Source organism: Girardinichthys multiradiatus, chromosome 12 (assembly GCF_021462225.1).
Source record: "Girardinichthys multiradiatus isolate DD_20200921_A chromosome 12, DD_fGirMul_XY1, whole genome shotgun sequence".
Taxonomy (NCBI): domain Eukaryota; kingdom Metazoa; phylum Chordata; class Actinopteri; order Cyprinodontiformes; family Goodeidae; genus Girardinichthys; species Girardinichthys multiradiatus.
This window is the reverse complement of record NC_061805.1, coordinates 33,081,334-33,098,335: the sequence shown is the minus strand read 5'-3', so window position 1 is coordinate 33,098,335 and position 17,002 is coordinate 33,081,334. Positions and strand designations below refer to the sequence as shown.

Here is a 17,002-nt window from a genome sequence, read left to right as displayed (position 1 = left end):
TGATCTTCATCCCAGCCGCTTCACACTCGGCTACGTACCACCCCAGCGCATGCTGTAGGTCTTGGCTAAAGGGGGCCAGCAGGACCACGTCATCTGCAAAAAGAAGAGACGAAATCCACTGGTCCCCAAACCAGACCCCCTCCGGCCCTTGGTTGCGCCTAGAAATCCTGTCCATAAAAGTTATGAACAGGACCGATGACAAAGGGCAGCCCTGCCGGAGTCCAATATGCACCGGGAACAGGTCCGACTTAGTGCCGGCAATGCGAACCAAACTCCTGCTCTGCCTGTACAGAGACCGGATGGCCCCTAGTAAAGGGCCCCTGATTCCATACTCCTGGAGCACCCCCCACAGGGCATCATGAGGGACACAGTTGAATGCTTTCTCCAGGTCCACAAAACACATGTGGACGAGTTGGGCAAACTCCCATGAACCCTTGTTCACCCTGCAGAAGGTATAGAGCTGGTCCAGTGTTCCACGGCCGGGACGAAAACCACACTGCTCCTCCTGAAGCCGGGGTTTGACTATCGGCCGGACTCTCCTCTCCAATACCCTGGCGTTGGCCTTACCAGGGAGGCTGAGAAGTGTGATCCCCCTGTAGTTGGAACACACCCTCCGGTCACCCTTCTGATGTAGGGGGACCACCACCCCGGTCTGCCAATCCAAAGGCACTGTCCCCGTCCGCCACGCAATGTTGAAGAGGCGTGTCAACCATGACAGCCCCACAACATCCAAAGACTTGAGGTACTCAGGGCGGATCTCATCCAACCCCGAAGCCTTGCCACCGCAGAGTTTTTTAACCACCTCGGTGACTTCAGCCCGGGTGATGAAAGAGTCCAACCACGAGTCCCCAGCCTCTGTTTCCACCAAGGAATGCGTGATGGCAGGATTGAGGAGATCCTCGAAGTACTCCTTCCACCACCCGATGATGTCCCCAGTCGAGGTCAGCAGCTCCCCACCCCCACTGTAAACCGTGTTGGCGAAGCACTGCTTCCCCCTCCTGAGGCACCGGATGGTTTGTCAGAATTGCTTCGGGGCCAACCGGTAGTCTTTCTACATGGCCTCACCGAACTCCTCCCAGGTCCGAGTTTTTGCCTCTGGCACGCCTGGCCCCACGGTATCCGTCAGCCGCTCTCCGACGAGTCCCGACCCCAGGCCTGGCTCCAGGGTGGGACCCCGGCTCCGCCGTACCGGGCGACGTCACGTGCCTCGATTTTGTAGTCGTCACGAGGAGTTCTTGAACCGCTCTTTGTCTGACCAGTCACCTAGAGCCTGTTTGTCATGGGAGACCCTACCAGGGGCATTTAAGCCCCAGACAACATAGCCTCTAGGATCATTCGAGCTCTCAAACCCCTCCACCACGTTAAGGTGGCAGTTCAAGAAGGGGTATATATATATATATATACATATGTGTGTGTGTGTGTATATATATATATATATATGGTTGTCAGATATGAAAAACCAATGGATAAACACTTTTATAGACTAAATATTTTTGTTTTGCCAGTACACGTAGTAAGGGTTATGTTTTTATGTACTGTAAAATGTTTATAAAAAGGTTTCAATAATTAATAATTGTTATGAATAAAGCATTGGATTGGTGCATAAATCAGAAAATAATATGAAACTTCCTCTTGGGGCTGTTTGCAATATCATTGTGAACACTTTTAGTTTGTTTTGTGTGTTAGAATCCTCTCAGGTATTCTTCTTATAAGAAACATTGACTGAAGTTAGTCAAATTTGTGAGTTCATCAATTCTGTAGCATTTTTTAATTTTTTAATTTCCCATTATCTGGAACCTGGACTCGGCTGTTTTTCTTTCCTAAACAGTTTGTTGATCATGTTTTTTTCCCAGTAAATTTAAACCAATCTGTTTTTCTTCCTTCAAAATAAACACTTTTAAGGACTTGTACTTTGCAGCATCTTGTATATCACTAATCCACAAGCACTGCCATGTCATCCCAGCCTACTCCCAGCTTGGACCGATGTACTTTATCAGAGCTACTCCGTCGACTTAATTTGGTTGTTCAGTATTTTGTTGAAGTATTCAGAATAGATACCATAAACATTTTTGAAATCTCACGAATCATTTAAAGTACGGTAATTGTGTACAATCTTCTAAAGTTGTTACACCCATTTCCATATATTGTGTTCTGATCTTAGTTCGGGGCTGTTTGTGAAATGCATCGCAAAAGTTTTGACAACTCTCTGAACTTCCATATTTTGTCACTTTACAACAGTGTGTTTTACTGAGATCTACAGCATAGATGTGAAAAAGACAGAGTTTTCAATGTTTTTCCACTAATACAAAATTAAAAACTGTGGCGTCCCTTTGTATGAAGCCTGTTTACTCGGATACCTCTAAATAAAGTTAAGTGCAACAAGTTGCCTTCAGGGGTTGCCTGACCAGACAACTACGGTATTTACTGTGCACTCTACAAATCAGTTTCTTTGTGGACGAGTGGTAAGAAGTCATATGATGCCATGTTTGCAGTGTGACACAGGGAAAGTGGAGGTAAGCCCATAGAGAGCTTACGTCTTGTAGCTACGGAGCCAAAATAAATTACAAAAATCATGCATCAGTTTTGTTCCACCGCACAATTATGCATTACGTTATGCAAGTTAACAAAATGTGGAACATTTAAAGGGGTGTAAATACTCTTTAAAGGCACCATAACTATGAAAGACTTCCTGGCAGTAGATATTACTTATTGGAGTCGTATTACCATATTTCTTATAAGTAGACAATGAGCAGAATGTGGAAAATTACTGATAAAAATCAAACAAATTGTCAAAGCAGGTATGAAACAAGACAACTCAGCTGGGTACAAAACTGCAGAACAAAATAATGAAAGGGTGAAATAACCAACATCCACTAAGACAGTACACCAAACAGGTTATATTAGAACAGAAATCAATGTAGCATCAGCGAATAGTAATTGTTGGATCGCTTTTATTTCAAAGTTAAGTTATAAAAATGTCATTCCAGCTTCTTTGTAGGAAGAACAATGCTTTTTAATGCTTTTTAAATTACTGTGTTGACTTTAAGTGTCAGGGATCAAGTATGCAAGGATCCTCATTAGACCAGTACGTAATCAGACATCTGCTTTGCACCTCAGCAAATTACAAAACATCCGTAAAGAAAATGAGGGGAAGCTGCGAGACCACAGGGGGAGAATATTAAAGCAAGACTGTAAGGGAGCAGTCAGCCCAGGCCACAAACCTCAGTTCCCTGAGTTAGTAACAAATAAAGTCCCTATGGAGTTTGGAAATGTCAAAAATAAACCTTTAGCTACTTTCAACCAGACCAGTTAATGCTTTCTGCTTTAAAAAAAGAAAAACATGAATATTGTGCAAGCACGAGCTAATAATTGCTTTAATTAGACGTATTAAAATTTAAAACTTTATTAGAAAGGCAAGAAATACTAAGAGGTACATCAAATTAAATGCATGTGCATATAAATGAGTTTGTTAAAACTGCACTCGGGGTTCTTCTAAAAAGGACTTGTTCTGTTGCTGATTTAACATTTGTTTTTAACACATCTAAATTAACTTTTCTCTGGTTTGGGGCTTGTTTTTTTTACTGCAGTACGTTCTACCATGCAGATCTAAAGTCTGTATGAGAGCACAGACAATTTGTTTTTTCACTCAGAAGTGTATTCTCTTATTTTGTTACAGTGCATTCTGGATCAAACTATGTACAGTAGTATTTATACAAAACAAATGCCCATGTCCTTCTCTGGCTTCTTATAAACAAAGGATACAGGTAGAAACTACTTGCAGCAACACGGAGGCTGAAATATTGCTTTGTTGTGAACAAAACACCTTCAGTTTGTTCACACCTTGTGTGGTTCAGTCTCATTAAAGTGTCTTTCAGAAACACGTGATGCCGTCTTCAGGCGAGTGTGCCTCACACAGACGAAGAATCTTGTCCAATGTCTATCTGTGAAAGAAGTAGGATAGCTGCTCAGGGTCTCAGCACCAAAGTGTCCATGTGAGGGTGTCCAGTGGACTTTGGGTCTGTACTTTAGGGAGCTTCAGAGGTGACTTCAGTGAGAGCCTTTGTCAATCAACCAAGAGATGTCTCCAGTCCTGCAACACACAAACCAGTCAGACCCTTGCAGATACTATTTGTTTTACATTTTGAGCCAGTGGATAAGGTGCAGCTGCATTTAAGTGCTGAGAAAATAGGAAGAGCTCATGTTTTTCCATACTTGCCAAGCCGCGCTAACATCCTTCAGTTTTTGTGTGCGCACAAAATTGAAAGATATAAGATACATGAGGATCACTGTAGATACAGAACAACGACAAGACAGAAATGGATCGACGAACATCAAACAGCAACATTAATCAATCCTTTAAACAATGACACTGAAATGCATCTTTATATGGTAACGTGGAAATGAAGAAACAATGTAGCCTCATCTGGTTGTTCCTACAGAGACATGATTGTTTTTTTATTGAGACATCGAGGTTTTTGTATCAAGCTCTTAGAGTTTCAGTAGCATGTATTGACTCAATACAACTAGCACAGAAGAAGTACTGATACATTGTGATACATACATAGGAATTTTGGGTTTTCATGAGCTGTATGCCAAAATAATCCGTATTAAGACAATAAAAGACCTGAAATATTTCAGTTAGTGTGCAATTAATCTAAAATATATGAATGTTAAATTTTCATCATGACATTATGGAAAATAATGAACTTTATCACAATATGCTAATATTTTGAGAAGGAACCGTATACCGCCTTCAGGGGCGGTTTTGATGTGAGCCCTATGGCTCACCACCCAGGGTGCCATGGCCTGATGGGGCATCCAGGAGCAGCCAGGGAAGAAAAACAGAAGTACCCTACCAGTTGCCCTTTTTAACAAGCTCTCTTTTTCTTTTTTACATATCCAGCCAACTTATTTAGCTCATATTCATCCTGATAACTAACAAAATAAAAAGTAAAATTTTTTGCTGAATGGGTTGGCTTTTATTACCAAATTGTTTCCCCTTTTTAAACTTTTCTTGGTATTAAGTCCCGAGCTAAAACATATATTGGATTTTTAACAGAACAACAATTGCCATGTTTTTTCAGTGACTTTAAAAATATAACTTCCAACTACAACCAGGCTAAAATCCCAAATGGAGACTTACTCCACATCTCGTTTTTTAATTGTCTTTCCGGATCCTAAGACCTCTGCCACTCGGGATACGATGGGGTCATAGTTCATGCTGGCGACAGCAACCACCTCCTCACTCCTATAGAGGGGACAGGAGCAAAAAAGAAGAAAAATTGTCAAACAGTCTAAAGATTAAGTTTAGTTTACAGGTTGCAACAGTTACCTCGTATAAAAAGCAACAAATCGCAGCTCATCCAGATCTCCTTGTATGATGACATCATCAAATCCATCACCATAACCTCAAAAGATGGAGAACAAGCAAATTGTTAGGTTTTATTTTTACATTTTGATAGCTATTTTGTTTGTTTCTTTTTCATGGATGATGTTTCAACAGGTATGCATTTTGGAAAAAGAAAATACTCTCAGGAAGAGGGATTGCTAAAAAATCAATAGCTCGATCTACTTGTCTGAGCTTCCTTTGGTAAATAACTTTTTACCAGTTGAATTTAGACTAAATTTGGACTGAATTAGTCCCACTCTGGACTGAATGAGATCCAGTATAACTGGATATGAATTGGACGTGTTTGTTTTGTAGAGTGCCACTGAATTGGTAAGTTGTGTTATACAAGTAAACTCAACTGCACTGGGAAAAAAACAAGATATTAGATTTAATTCAGCACTTTAGAAAAAAAAATAATAATGTAGATTTATTATTAGAAATAATTCCATCGTGAAATGAAAACATTTAATAAACATAAAATACTAAGTCGTGTATATATTCTTTAATTTTCCCCTTTCAATTTTTTTTTTATGTCATTAAAAGTATTTTTTTTCTTGAAAACATGCCAGTTTAATGAACAACCTTCAAGACTGGTGATTCCATGGTTCCTCCCTACCTGCATAGCGAATGGTCTTCCCAAACATGGCCGACCAGAAGTAAGGCACAGTTTTAAACTCAAAGGGTCTGCCCATCATGCTGAGAGCTGCCACCCTGCCTGCCATGAAATAAATCAAATGAATCATACGCATGTCTTCAGCAACATCCAGAGTCTGGATCAAGCCACTCACCTTGTACATGAGCCATCTGCCAGTGAGGGATGTTCACCTTCTTGTTGTTGCGAGGTGGGAAAGGAAACGTGACCACGTCTCCTCCAGCAAACACCTCCTCAACGTTTGTCTGCATCATCTACAGCAGAAGAACGTTTTTGTGAAGAATTACAATAATAATAATAAAAACAAACTAGATATTGTACTCAGGCCGCAGAGAGTTATAGCACACCTTGTTCACAGTAATGAAGCCCCTTGAGTCCAAGTGGATGCCGCTCTGTTTCAAAAATCCTGTTGCAGGAACACTTCCTGCAGAAGAAAAGACATGTCAGTAGTTATAACATGAAGGCTGGCAGAAAAAAAACCAACTAAATAAAGTATGTTTTCCACTTTGTGAGATGTTACCTGCTCCGATGACGCACACGTCTGCCCGCAGGACTTTCCCACTCTTCAGGACAACTTCTTTCAGCTGTGGAAAAGGGAAAAAAGGGTACATTAACCAACATGTAAAGGAACAGAAAAAACACCTTCACACTAAACAGAAAGGATTTAGCTGAATTTAGTACCTGAGGAGCTCATTTTTGCAATTATTGTATCTATAAGGTGATTTTCATGGCAGTGTTAATGCAAGTTTGAGCCATGTCAGCCATAGAATATGTCAAAATATTAAGTTATTTCTTTAAATATCAGTTCCCATTTCTTGCGAGGCAGTTATAATTTTGTATTCTGAACTCACAACAGCAGTGAAATGTACCATTCTCCTTATTATACATAATTCTAATTGTTTTCATGTTTAGTGGTATTAGTTGAACCAAGCAACTCCTGTTGTCTTTTTGAAGTTTTCAGGGTTCTCCCCTCCCTTACCCTTGCAGAACATCTCAAAGGTTTAATAAGTGTGTTAACATACCTGATAATAAAACTGTTACTGAAGCAGAGATTTTTTGGTGCCCTCTTTTCATTTAATAATTTCCTATTTTTTCAGGATAAGTGTACGCAGCTGGACTATTTCTAATAATCTGCCAGTTCTATATGTTTATTGATTGACTTTTCAAAGATTTCTATACTCTCGAAACATTTTTACATTTTGTCACATTACAACACAAATCTTTTATTGGAAATTTGATTGTATTTAAGTCTGAACTTTGACTGGGCCATTCTAACACAGGAGTATGCTTAGATCCAAAGCACTCCACTCTGTAGCTCTGGCTTTATGTTTAGGATCACAGTGCTGCTGGAAGGTGAACCTCAGCTCCAGTCTCAAATCTTCTGCAGCATCTAACAGGTTTTCTTTCAGGGTTGCCCTGTATTTAACTCAATCCATGTTGCCATCATCTCTAACCAGCTTCCCCATGGCATGATGCTGCCACTGCCACTGCCACTAACAGTTTAGTTTTGTGTTCATCTAACGTGTGCACCTTCCTCTACATGTTTACTGTTTTCCCTAGATGGCTGGGGCAAAGTTCAAACTAGATGTATTGTGGCTTCTTTACAACAACAGCTTTCATCTTGCTACTCTTCCATAATGGACAGATTTGTCCTAGCAATATATTGTCTTATCTCTGGGCTGCTTCTCTGATAATGCTCTTCTTGACCAACCTGTCAGTTTATGTGGGAAGCTATGTCTTGGTATTTATACCAAGATTCAATTACAAGTTGACCTATTTATGAATTAGATGACTTCTAAAGGCAGTTGACGGCACTTTATACAGAGGTTTCATAATAAAGGGGACTGAGTACAAATGCATGCAACACTTCTCAGATTTCTCACTAAATATGAAAACCATGTATGATTTTGCTACTTCACAATTATGCACAATTTACATAATATATTAAGATTTGTTGTCGAGAAATGTACAAAGTTCACAAAATATGAAATTCAAAATACTTTGGCCAGGAACTGTATGTTGCATGTAGAGTAGTTTTTACTTTTGAAACTGCAATTTAGAGATAATCTTAACTCCCATTCACTGTTGACAACTCTTTATAATCTCTGGTACATAAATGAGTTGTTGTTTTAACACAAAAATGCAAAAAGGATTTTTAGGTGTAAATCAACATCTGCTGTACACCAAATAAGTTTGAACTCCAAACATGCATTCTCTGTCAGGAAATTATCTTTGATGTTAAACTCTAGGTAAAAAGTAATTGCAGTACTTGTGTTTATGTAGTTATTTCCTGTTACATAAAGATATACTTTAGATTAAAAAAATGAGCATCTACAGATGAGGAGACTAAGCAATATGTCCTGCTATTTCTCTCACTTTCTGAATACCTGTCCATGTTGACCAATCATCTCTGACACCTCGTTCAGCATGTAGAACTTCACCCTGTGGGTCTCAAAAAGCTGCAAAGATAAACACACCTCAGAGTTACAGTGAAACCACAACAAGAACAGCCTCCGTTTTTTTTTTTTTGGACCAATCGTTGCTCTACTCTCTGCTGCAGTAAATGGACTGAACTCATATATCGCCTTTCCAGTAATGCACACCACTCAAAGCGTTTTACACTAGAGCCACTTTCACCCAACTGCATTCACTAACACGCACCAATATGCAGATCAGTAGGCAACTTGAGGTTAAGTGCATTGCCCAGGGGCACATCAACATATGGCAGGAGGAAGCTGGAATCAAACCCACAACCTTCTGTTTGCAAGACAACTACTCTTCTTACTGAGCCACAGTTGCCAGCAACAAATAACAGGATCTGCATTTTAACCAGCAGTGTTTTCGCAGGGAGAATACTGATGATGGTCCTGCTGTGGATGTGCTTCATAGTCAAAAAGGCTTGATTTCCCTGGAGAGAGCCTTTACCTTCATTATGACTTTCCCAACTTTTTCCCCAAGAGCTTTCTTGAAGGGGACAGGCTCGATCCCGATGACAGACACTGAGTGGGCCTTGTCAGTTAGCGCTGCAGCCACCTCCATACCTGCCAGCACAACAAAAGACACAGCGTCAAGGCAGGAATTTTTTTCATGCATTTATCTTTATTTGTTTTAGCAAATTCTGTCTATTTATTAGAACAGCCAAAACTTTAATACCAATAACTGAATACTTAGCAGGTCTTTCAGCCAAAACATTCCAATGTTTTTTTATCAACTCCCCCTGTATCCTCTACAGTTTGCAGGTGTACTATTGCAACAAGCTGTTTGCATTAGCTCATATACGGTGATGAGTAATGTATTTGTAGAACATATCTGTCTAGTTAGAACATCCCTCAGATGTTTGATTCAGGGCTGCATGATGGTGCACTTGTTTGCAATGTTCATGGGTTTGAATCCTGACCTGGGCTTTTTCTGCATGAGGTCTGCACGTTCTTCCCATGCATGTGTTGATTCTCTCTATGAGCACTGTGGCTTCCGCCCACAGTGCAAAAACATGACTGTTAGGTTAATTTGTCTCTCTCTAAATTGTATGTGTGATGGTATGTCTCTGTGTTCCCCTGCGATGGATTGGTGAGCTGTCCAGGGTGTTACCCGCCTCTTGCCCAATGACTGCTTGGGCCCCCCCAGGACCCTGCAACGATAAGTGGGTATAGATGATAGGTGGATGTTTAACTGAAGGAAGGTTCCAGAGAATTTAGATTTTTATGTATTTAATATTCTGAACCAGTCTGGGTTTTATTTTAAGAAGGAAAAGCTTTTTTCCATGCAGAACTATAATTCTGCGACATTGTTTACTCAGGTGCTAAACTAGCCCCAGCATGACTGGCGGTACATCATTAGTCAAAGCACCACACTGCCACCCACTGGCCGGTTTTCAATGGTGTATTTTGGTGCAAAGTTTCCAGAACGCTTACAGCTTACTATGCAAACCAGTAGTATTTTTTTCATTATTTAAAGCTCCAGTCATTTTTCAGCAAATTTGGCTGCTAAAGATCCCATGGCCCAGTTTCCTTCCCTTAACACAATAACTACATGGCCTTTACAAAGTATTTTTGCCCCTTGAACCTTTTTGTCCACATTTTGTCACAGTAAACAACAAACTTCAGTGTGATTTATTTCGAACATCGCTTGATAGAACAACTCAAAGTAGAGCTTAATTGTGAAGTAAAAGGAAATAATACTTGGTTTTCTTTTTTTTATATATAAATAAAAACATGACTTAATAACCTTAAGGTGCCCATCCAGATCCTGGGGCTCTAATACAAGCTCAAATTATCACCCCTCCACCACCATGCCTGACAACTGATGGAACGTGTTTGTGCATTTTGACCAAATATCTTTGTTTTGGTCTCAACTGTCCAAAAGAGATTCTTTCAGAAATTTTGTGGTTCGTTCAGATGCGACTGACTGCAAGCCTACGTTTTTGTGGAGAAGAGAAGATTTCTCCTGGAAAGCCAAACGTTTAGTCTTTTTCTGATTGTACTGTCTAGAAAGTTTAAGGTTTCTAATCCCAAGTGAACATTTTAAACTTTTATAAATGTTTTTCACTTCACAATAAAAACCTTTCCCAGATTGATGGGTAGACACAATTAATCTTCATTGCTGATGTCTTTCTCTCTTTGTCACCAATTTAACACTGCATGTTTGTAGTATATATTTAAATCATATTACTCCATCTTATCTTATTTTTTTGCAGGATTTTTTCATTTTGGGCATATTGTTTATGTCAGGATCATGAAAAATACACAACAGAAAAAAATACTGAACTATTTTAATCATTAAATAATTTATTTAATGTGAAAACCTGTTCTGGAAAAGGGTCGTAATTAATCTCTCAACATTCTAGTGAAATTGAAAGAAATTAAGATTCGATCATTTTTGACCTAATAGTAAAATCTTCCCCTGAATCTGAGAATTGTGTTGAAATATGAGTTTTTGTCTCACCAACAAAAGATGTTCCCACAATCACAGCGTTCTTGTTGTTGGCAAGCCTCGCTATGCTGTTAGCATCCTCAGGCGTCCGGAGATGGAAAACATTCCTGACGTCTCTGCCTTTGTAGTTCATGGGTTTTGGTCTTTAAAACAAGGTAATTATATTAAGCATTTAGAGTTTCAGTCACCAGACAAAGTACATTTTTTTCTTACTTGCTTCCTGAAGCAATAAAGAGTTTCCTGTACTCCATCCTCAAGCCATCTTCAAACGTCACAGATCGAGTCTTTACATCTACTGCTACAACCTAAAACAATAATTTGAGACTTTTTGCTTAACTAAAGACTTAGTCTAAGTTCTCAGATAAATCTCCCACCATATTCAGAGGTATCTCACCTCTTTTTCTTTAAGCAGCTCAATGTCATGGTCCTGTAGGAACTCCATGGAGCGTAACCTCAGCTGCTCTGCTGTGCTTTCTAAAGACTGAGGACAACAAAGTCAGCAAGTATAAAACAAAAAACCCTAAAATTCAGTTGAAAATTGTCTACAGATCCTAATACAGATAATTTTCAATCCTGGCATTATGATCTGATGACGCCATGAAAGTATTTCTGTGAGCACAATCAAAAACATCATGTTTTCATCTTTTTAACTTAAACAAAGCGTGACTCCCCTTGAACTTCTTCACATTTTTTCACATTACAACCACAAACCTCAATGTATTTTATTGAGATTTTATATGATAGACTAAAACAAAGGATTCGATTTTAAGGGGGGTAAAAATTATACTTGTTTAAATATTGTTTTACAAGTAAAGATTTGACAAGTTTGGTATGCATTAGTCTTTAGACACCTGAGTCAAATTTTTGAAGAGCAAACTTTCACTACAATAACAGCTGCAGGTCTTTGGGACATTTTCAACCAGCTTTGCACATCTAGAGACTAAAATCTTTGCCGATTCCTCTTTGCCAAACAGCAAAATCTGAGTCAGATGGAATGAAGAGGAGCAATTTTCAAGTCTTGCCAAAGATTCTCAGTTGGATTTGGTCTTGGCTTTGTCTCATTCTAAAACATCTAAACCGCAGTATTGTGGCCATGGCTGTATGTTTAGGGCAGTCATCCTGCTGGAACGTAACACTTCGCCTCATTCTCAAACTTTAGGCAGTCTCTAACAGGTTTTCTTCCTGTATTTAGCTCCATCCATCTTCCCATCAACTCTGACCAGGAGAATGATGAGGAGAATTCAATTAACTTCAATTCAGTTTATCTATATAGCGCCAATTCACAACACATGTCTCAAGGCACTTCACAACAGTCAGGTACATACATTCCAATTAATCCTAACCATTGAACAGTGCAGTCGGAGTTAGCTTTTTATTCAAATTGGATAAAAAGTTTTTCTATCTAAGGAAACCCAGCAGATTGCATCCAGTCAGTGACTTGCAGCATTCCCTCCTCCCGGATGAGCATGTAGAGACAGTGGACAGTCACTGGCGTTGACTTTGCAGCAATCCCTCATACTGAGCATGCATGTAGAATGATCCCCATAGCATGATGCTGCCACCACCAGGTTTTACAGTGCAGACGGTTTGTTTAGGCAGATGTAAATTTGCACCACACATGGCATTTTGGTCCCATTTGACCAGAGCACCTTTTTAAACATGTCTGCTGTGTCCACTCGATAGTGTTTGGCGAACTGTTAATTCTTTTGGCATTTTAACAGACTCTCTGCTTTCAACAAACTACTTGATATGGTTTTATAATCTAACTCTGCTTTAAACTTCTCTACAGTTTTCTCCCTGACCTCTCTGCTGGGTTCCTTGGTCTTGATGATGCTGTTTGTTGTCTAATGTTTTTTAACAATCCTCTGAGGTCTTTACGTTCTGTAAAGACCTCAGAGGATTGTAATTAATTTTCAGTATAAATCCAGATGTTCTATCTGGATTTATACTGAAAATTAATTACATACCTGATGGCTCAATTAATTAATTAGGGGACTTCAAAAGGGAATTGATTTTATTTAGGGACATTAGAGTAAATAGGGGCTCATAAGACATGCAAAACACTTTGTGTGTTAAAAATGTTACTTCCACTTCAAAGTTATGCACTACTTTGTGTTGGTCCATCACCTAAAATTCCAATAAATTACATAAAAAAGATGGTTGCTTATGTGAGGCATTGTATAACTGTTCACTTCTCAATTTTCTCCAGCTTGGCTGCTGCATACTGAGGAGCTGTTCCCAAAAGATCCACTGACCACAGCAGCAACTGTGCAGTCTCTTATGTAAGCTGCATCTCAGTGTATACGGTTGGGGTCTGTGTACAAACCTTACTCAGTTTAGGCCTGTCATACGGAGGATGTCTGTCCATGGTGCACATGACAATGCGATCTGTGAAGCCTTCTTGCCTCAGTGTCTCTGCACACACCAGACCTGCTGGACCTGCAGACAAATGCACAAATTTAACCCCTAAAATGATTATCTTTCAAAAAAGAAAGGTATGGAAACTGTGCTGCGGTTGTTTTACATTAAAGTCTGCGTCCTACACCAACCTGAGCCAATGATGAGAACATGGCTGAAGCCTGTGTTGGAGTTGATGACGGCCGAACATCGGGACATGGGTTTTGATCTTTTTTGTGACTGAAGAGCCTAAAAAAGTATTAAAGAATATGAATCCATTGGCAGTTTTACCCTGCAAGCCATGTAGCAGTACCTCTTGAATGTTTTTTTTTACATTTTGGTTGGTTATAGAACAAAATCCCAAACTTAAAAAATCTCATAAAACGTTGTTCAATCCGTTATCTGAGTATGACACAGCTGCAAACCTTCCAAGACATGAGCATCCAACCAAACTGACAGGCAAGGTAAGGTGAACGCTAGCCTGAGAAGCAGCCAAGAGGCCCATGGTAACTATGGAGGAGCTGCAGAGATCCACCATTTAGGTGGAAAAATCTGTCAACAGGATACCTATTGGTTTGCACTCCATAAATGGCTTTCATGGAAGTGTGACATGAAGAAAGTAATTGTTGAAGGATAGCCATAAGATGTCCTGTTTGCTTGTCAGAAGGATGGAGTTAAACACAAGGCAATCCTAGAAGAAAATCTGTTAGAGGCTGCGGAAGACTTCAGCAAAAATTCAACCTTCAGCAGGACCATAAAGCTAAAATGGAATAGTTCAGATTAAAGCATATTTATACTAGAATGATCTAGTTTAGTAAAAGAGACTAAGCAAATATCTCAGTCTCCAGATGTGCAACAATGGTAAAGACATACCTGAAAGATCTGCAGCTGTAATTGCAGTAAAAGGTGGTTCTAAGTGCTGACTTAGAGGACCTAAATACAAATGCATCCCACACTTTTAAGATTTTTATTTTTAAAAACTTTGAAAGCCATGTTTACTACTTCTCCCGGTTTATATTGAGCTCAGTTTGTTGTTAATCTATCATAATAAATCCTAATAATATCCATTTATGTCTGTAATTGTAATGTGACAAATGTGAAAAGTTTGTTTCTTACCTGCTTGTTTGCACGAATAATCACCTTGTCCTTTTCAACTCTGACCTGGAGCAAACAGACATCAGTGACGTGTACACTTTTTGATGGTGCTATAGACATGAAAAGGTGGGGAATGTGTTATGGGGGACCAGCAGTAGGGAATGTCACCTGGAAGGTTGGCAGACTGTCCAGACCTGGGAAGTCCTCAATGTCTCCTGTTACTGTGCTGAAACAGGCACCGTGCCAAGGACAACGCACATGTCCTTTGGATAGCACACCTACAATGAGAGATAGTAACCCAAAGGTGTGCCAGTGATAATAATATAATGAATGAAATAATAGCTGTAATTATAATGATTAATATCCTGACCTTTGACCAGCGGTGCTCCATAGTGCGGACACTTGTGGGCCATGGCAGAAAACTCCCCGTGTTGCTTGATCAGCAAAGCTCTGCCACATCCCAAATCAACCTCTCGCATTCTGTCCCATATGCAAAAACAAAACAGGTTCTTATTCAACAATCATCTAACTAACCTTGGAAACAAAAAAGAAAAATGGCTTTACAGCCATCATGGGGAATATCTTTCTAGGTGTCAAACATCTCCAAACTGCATTTCTTTTTCTAAATTTGCAATAAAAAGTCTGTATTTTCTGTGCCTTTGTATATTCAGGGGTTGGACAATGAAACTGAAACACCTGTCATTTTAGTGTGGGAGGTTTCAAGGCTAAATTGGACCAGCCTGGTAGCCAGTCTTCATTGATTGCACATTGCACCAGTAAGAGCAGAGTGTGAAGGTTCAATTAGCAGGGTAAGAGCACTGTTTTGCTCAAAATATTGAAAGCACACAACATTATGGGTGACATACCAGAGTTCAAAAGAGGACAAATTGTTGGTGCACGTCTTGCTGGCGCATCTGTGACCAAGACAGCAAGTCTTTGTGATGTATCAAGAGCCACGGTATCCAGGGTAATGTCAGCATACCACCAAGAAGGACGAACCACATCCAACAGGATTAACTGTGGACGCAAGAAGAAGCTGTCTGAAAGGGATGTTCGGGTGCTAATCCGGATTGTATCCAAAAAACATAAAACCACGGCTGCCCAAATCACGGTAGAATTAAATGTGCACCTCAACTCTCCTGTTTCCACCAGAACTGTCCGTCGGGAGCTCCACAGGGTCAATATACACGGCCGGGCTGCTATAGCCAAACCTTTGGTCACTCATGCCAATGCCAAACGTCGGTTTCAATGGTGCAAGGAGCGCAAATCTTGGGCTGTGGACAATGTGAAACATGTATTGTTCTCTGATGAGTCCACCTTTACTGTTTTCCCCACATCCGGGAGAGTTACGGTGTGGAGAAGCCCCAAAGAAGCGTACCACCCAGACTGTTGCATGCCCAGAGTGAAGCATGGAGGTGGATCAGTGATGGTTTGGGCTGCCATATCATGGTATTCCCTTGCCCCAATACTTGTGCTAGATAGCCGCGTCACTGCCAAGAACTACCGAACCATTCTTGAGGACCATGTGCATCCAATGGTTCAAACATTGTATCCTGAAGGCGGTGCCGTGTATCAGGATGACAATGCACCAATACACACAGCAAGACTAGTGAAAGATTGGTTTGATGAACATGAAAATGAAGTTGAACATCTCCCATGGCCTGCACAGTCACCAGATCTAAATATTATTGAGCCACTTTGGGGTGTTTTGGAGGAGCGAGTCAGGAAACGTTTTCCTCCACCAGTATCACGTAGTGACCTGGCCACTATCCTGCAAGAAGAATGGCTTAAAATCCCTCTGACCACTGTGCAGGACTTGTATATGTCATTCCCAAGATGAATTGACGCTGTATTGGCCGCAAAAGGAGGGCCTACACCATACTAATAAATTATTGTGGTCTAAAACCAGGTGTTTCAGTTTCATTGTCCAACCCCTGTTCATCCTACATCTCTCTTTTCTTTGCTGCCATTTAACTTCTTTACGCCCTGCTTCAGGGCCTGAACCTAGACATAGCTAACTCAGAAGGTAATACTACCCTTTGAAAACTCTTGAACCTTAAGTTCTTGGAATACTTTAGGAACACATACATAACATAGTTTTAGAAATGGATTCATCCATGTGTGTAAAGTTAGGTTATCCACCAGCTGAATCTAGAACAAGACTTTTGCTGTTGATGTTCAACATAAGCTCCAATAAACAGCTCCTCAGTCAAAGTTGTGGTATTTCTTGGTTTGTTTCTAATGAGTCTCAATGAATCAAAATTACAGCTGTGTTTAGGATACAGTTCTTAGAACATTTCACATTTCGTCACATTACAACCACAAAATTCAGTGTATTTTTATTGCGATTTTATGTAAGATATCCATAAGTAGTGCAAATTTTGTGAAGTGGATGGAAAATGATCCACGGGTCTTAAAATTCATGATAAATAAAATCTGAAAAGTGTGGCGTACGTTTGTATATCGTCCCTTTAATCTGATACCCCTAAATAAAAGAGGAAATAACTGCCTTCACAAGTCATCTGATCAGTAAATAGTTT

General features: G+C 40.0%; 1 protein-coding gene across 2 annotated transcripts in view; it reads right to left on the bottom strand.

The window, feature by feature from the left end:
- Positions 1-2,934: 2,934 nt before the first annotated feature.
- Positions 2,935-17,002, bottom strand: part of LOC124878568 (apoptosis-inducing factor 3) — a 30,112-nt gene continuing 16,044 nt past the window's right edge. For both annotated transcript variants that reach the window (XM_047382575.1, XM_047382574.1), the window contains 17 exons: positions 14,833-14,942; positions 14,631-14,740; positions 14,484-14,528; positions 13,520-13,616; positions 13,297-13,409; positions 11,365-11,451; positions 11,184-11,275; positions 10,983-11,113; positions 8,967-9,082; positions 8,429-8,500; positions 6,562-6,625; positions 6,389-6,465; positions 6,178-6,295; positions 6,006-6,104; positions 5,333-5,408; positions 5,144-5,248; positions 2,935-4,090 (listed from right to left, as the gene is read on the bottom strand). In XM_047382575.1, coding sequence (XP_047238531.1) covers positions 4,048-4,090; positions 5,144-5,248; positions 5,333-5,408; positions 6,006-6,104; positions 6,178-6,295; positions 6,389-6,465; positions 6,562-6,625; positions 8,429-8,500; positions 8,967-9,082; positions 10,983-11,113; positions 11,184-11,275; positions 11,365-11,451; positions 13,297-13,409; positions 13,520-13,616; positions 14,484-14,528; positions 14,631-14,740; positions 14,833-14,942 — 1,555 coding nt within the window. In that variant the 3' untranslated portion in view covers positions 2,935-4,047. The remainder of the gene's footprint in view (positions 4,091-5,143; positions 5,249-5,332; positions 5,409-6,005; positions 6,105-6,177; positions 6,296-6,388; positions 6,466-6,561; positions 6,626-8,428; positions 8,501-8,966; positions 9,083-10,982; positions 11,114-11,183; positions 11,276-11,364; positions 11,452-13,296; positions 13,410-13,519; positions 13,617-14,483; positions 14,529-14,630; positions 14,741-14,832; positions 14,943-17,002) is intronic.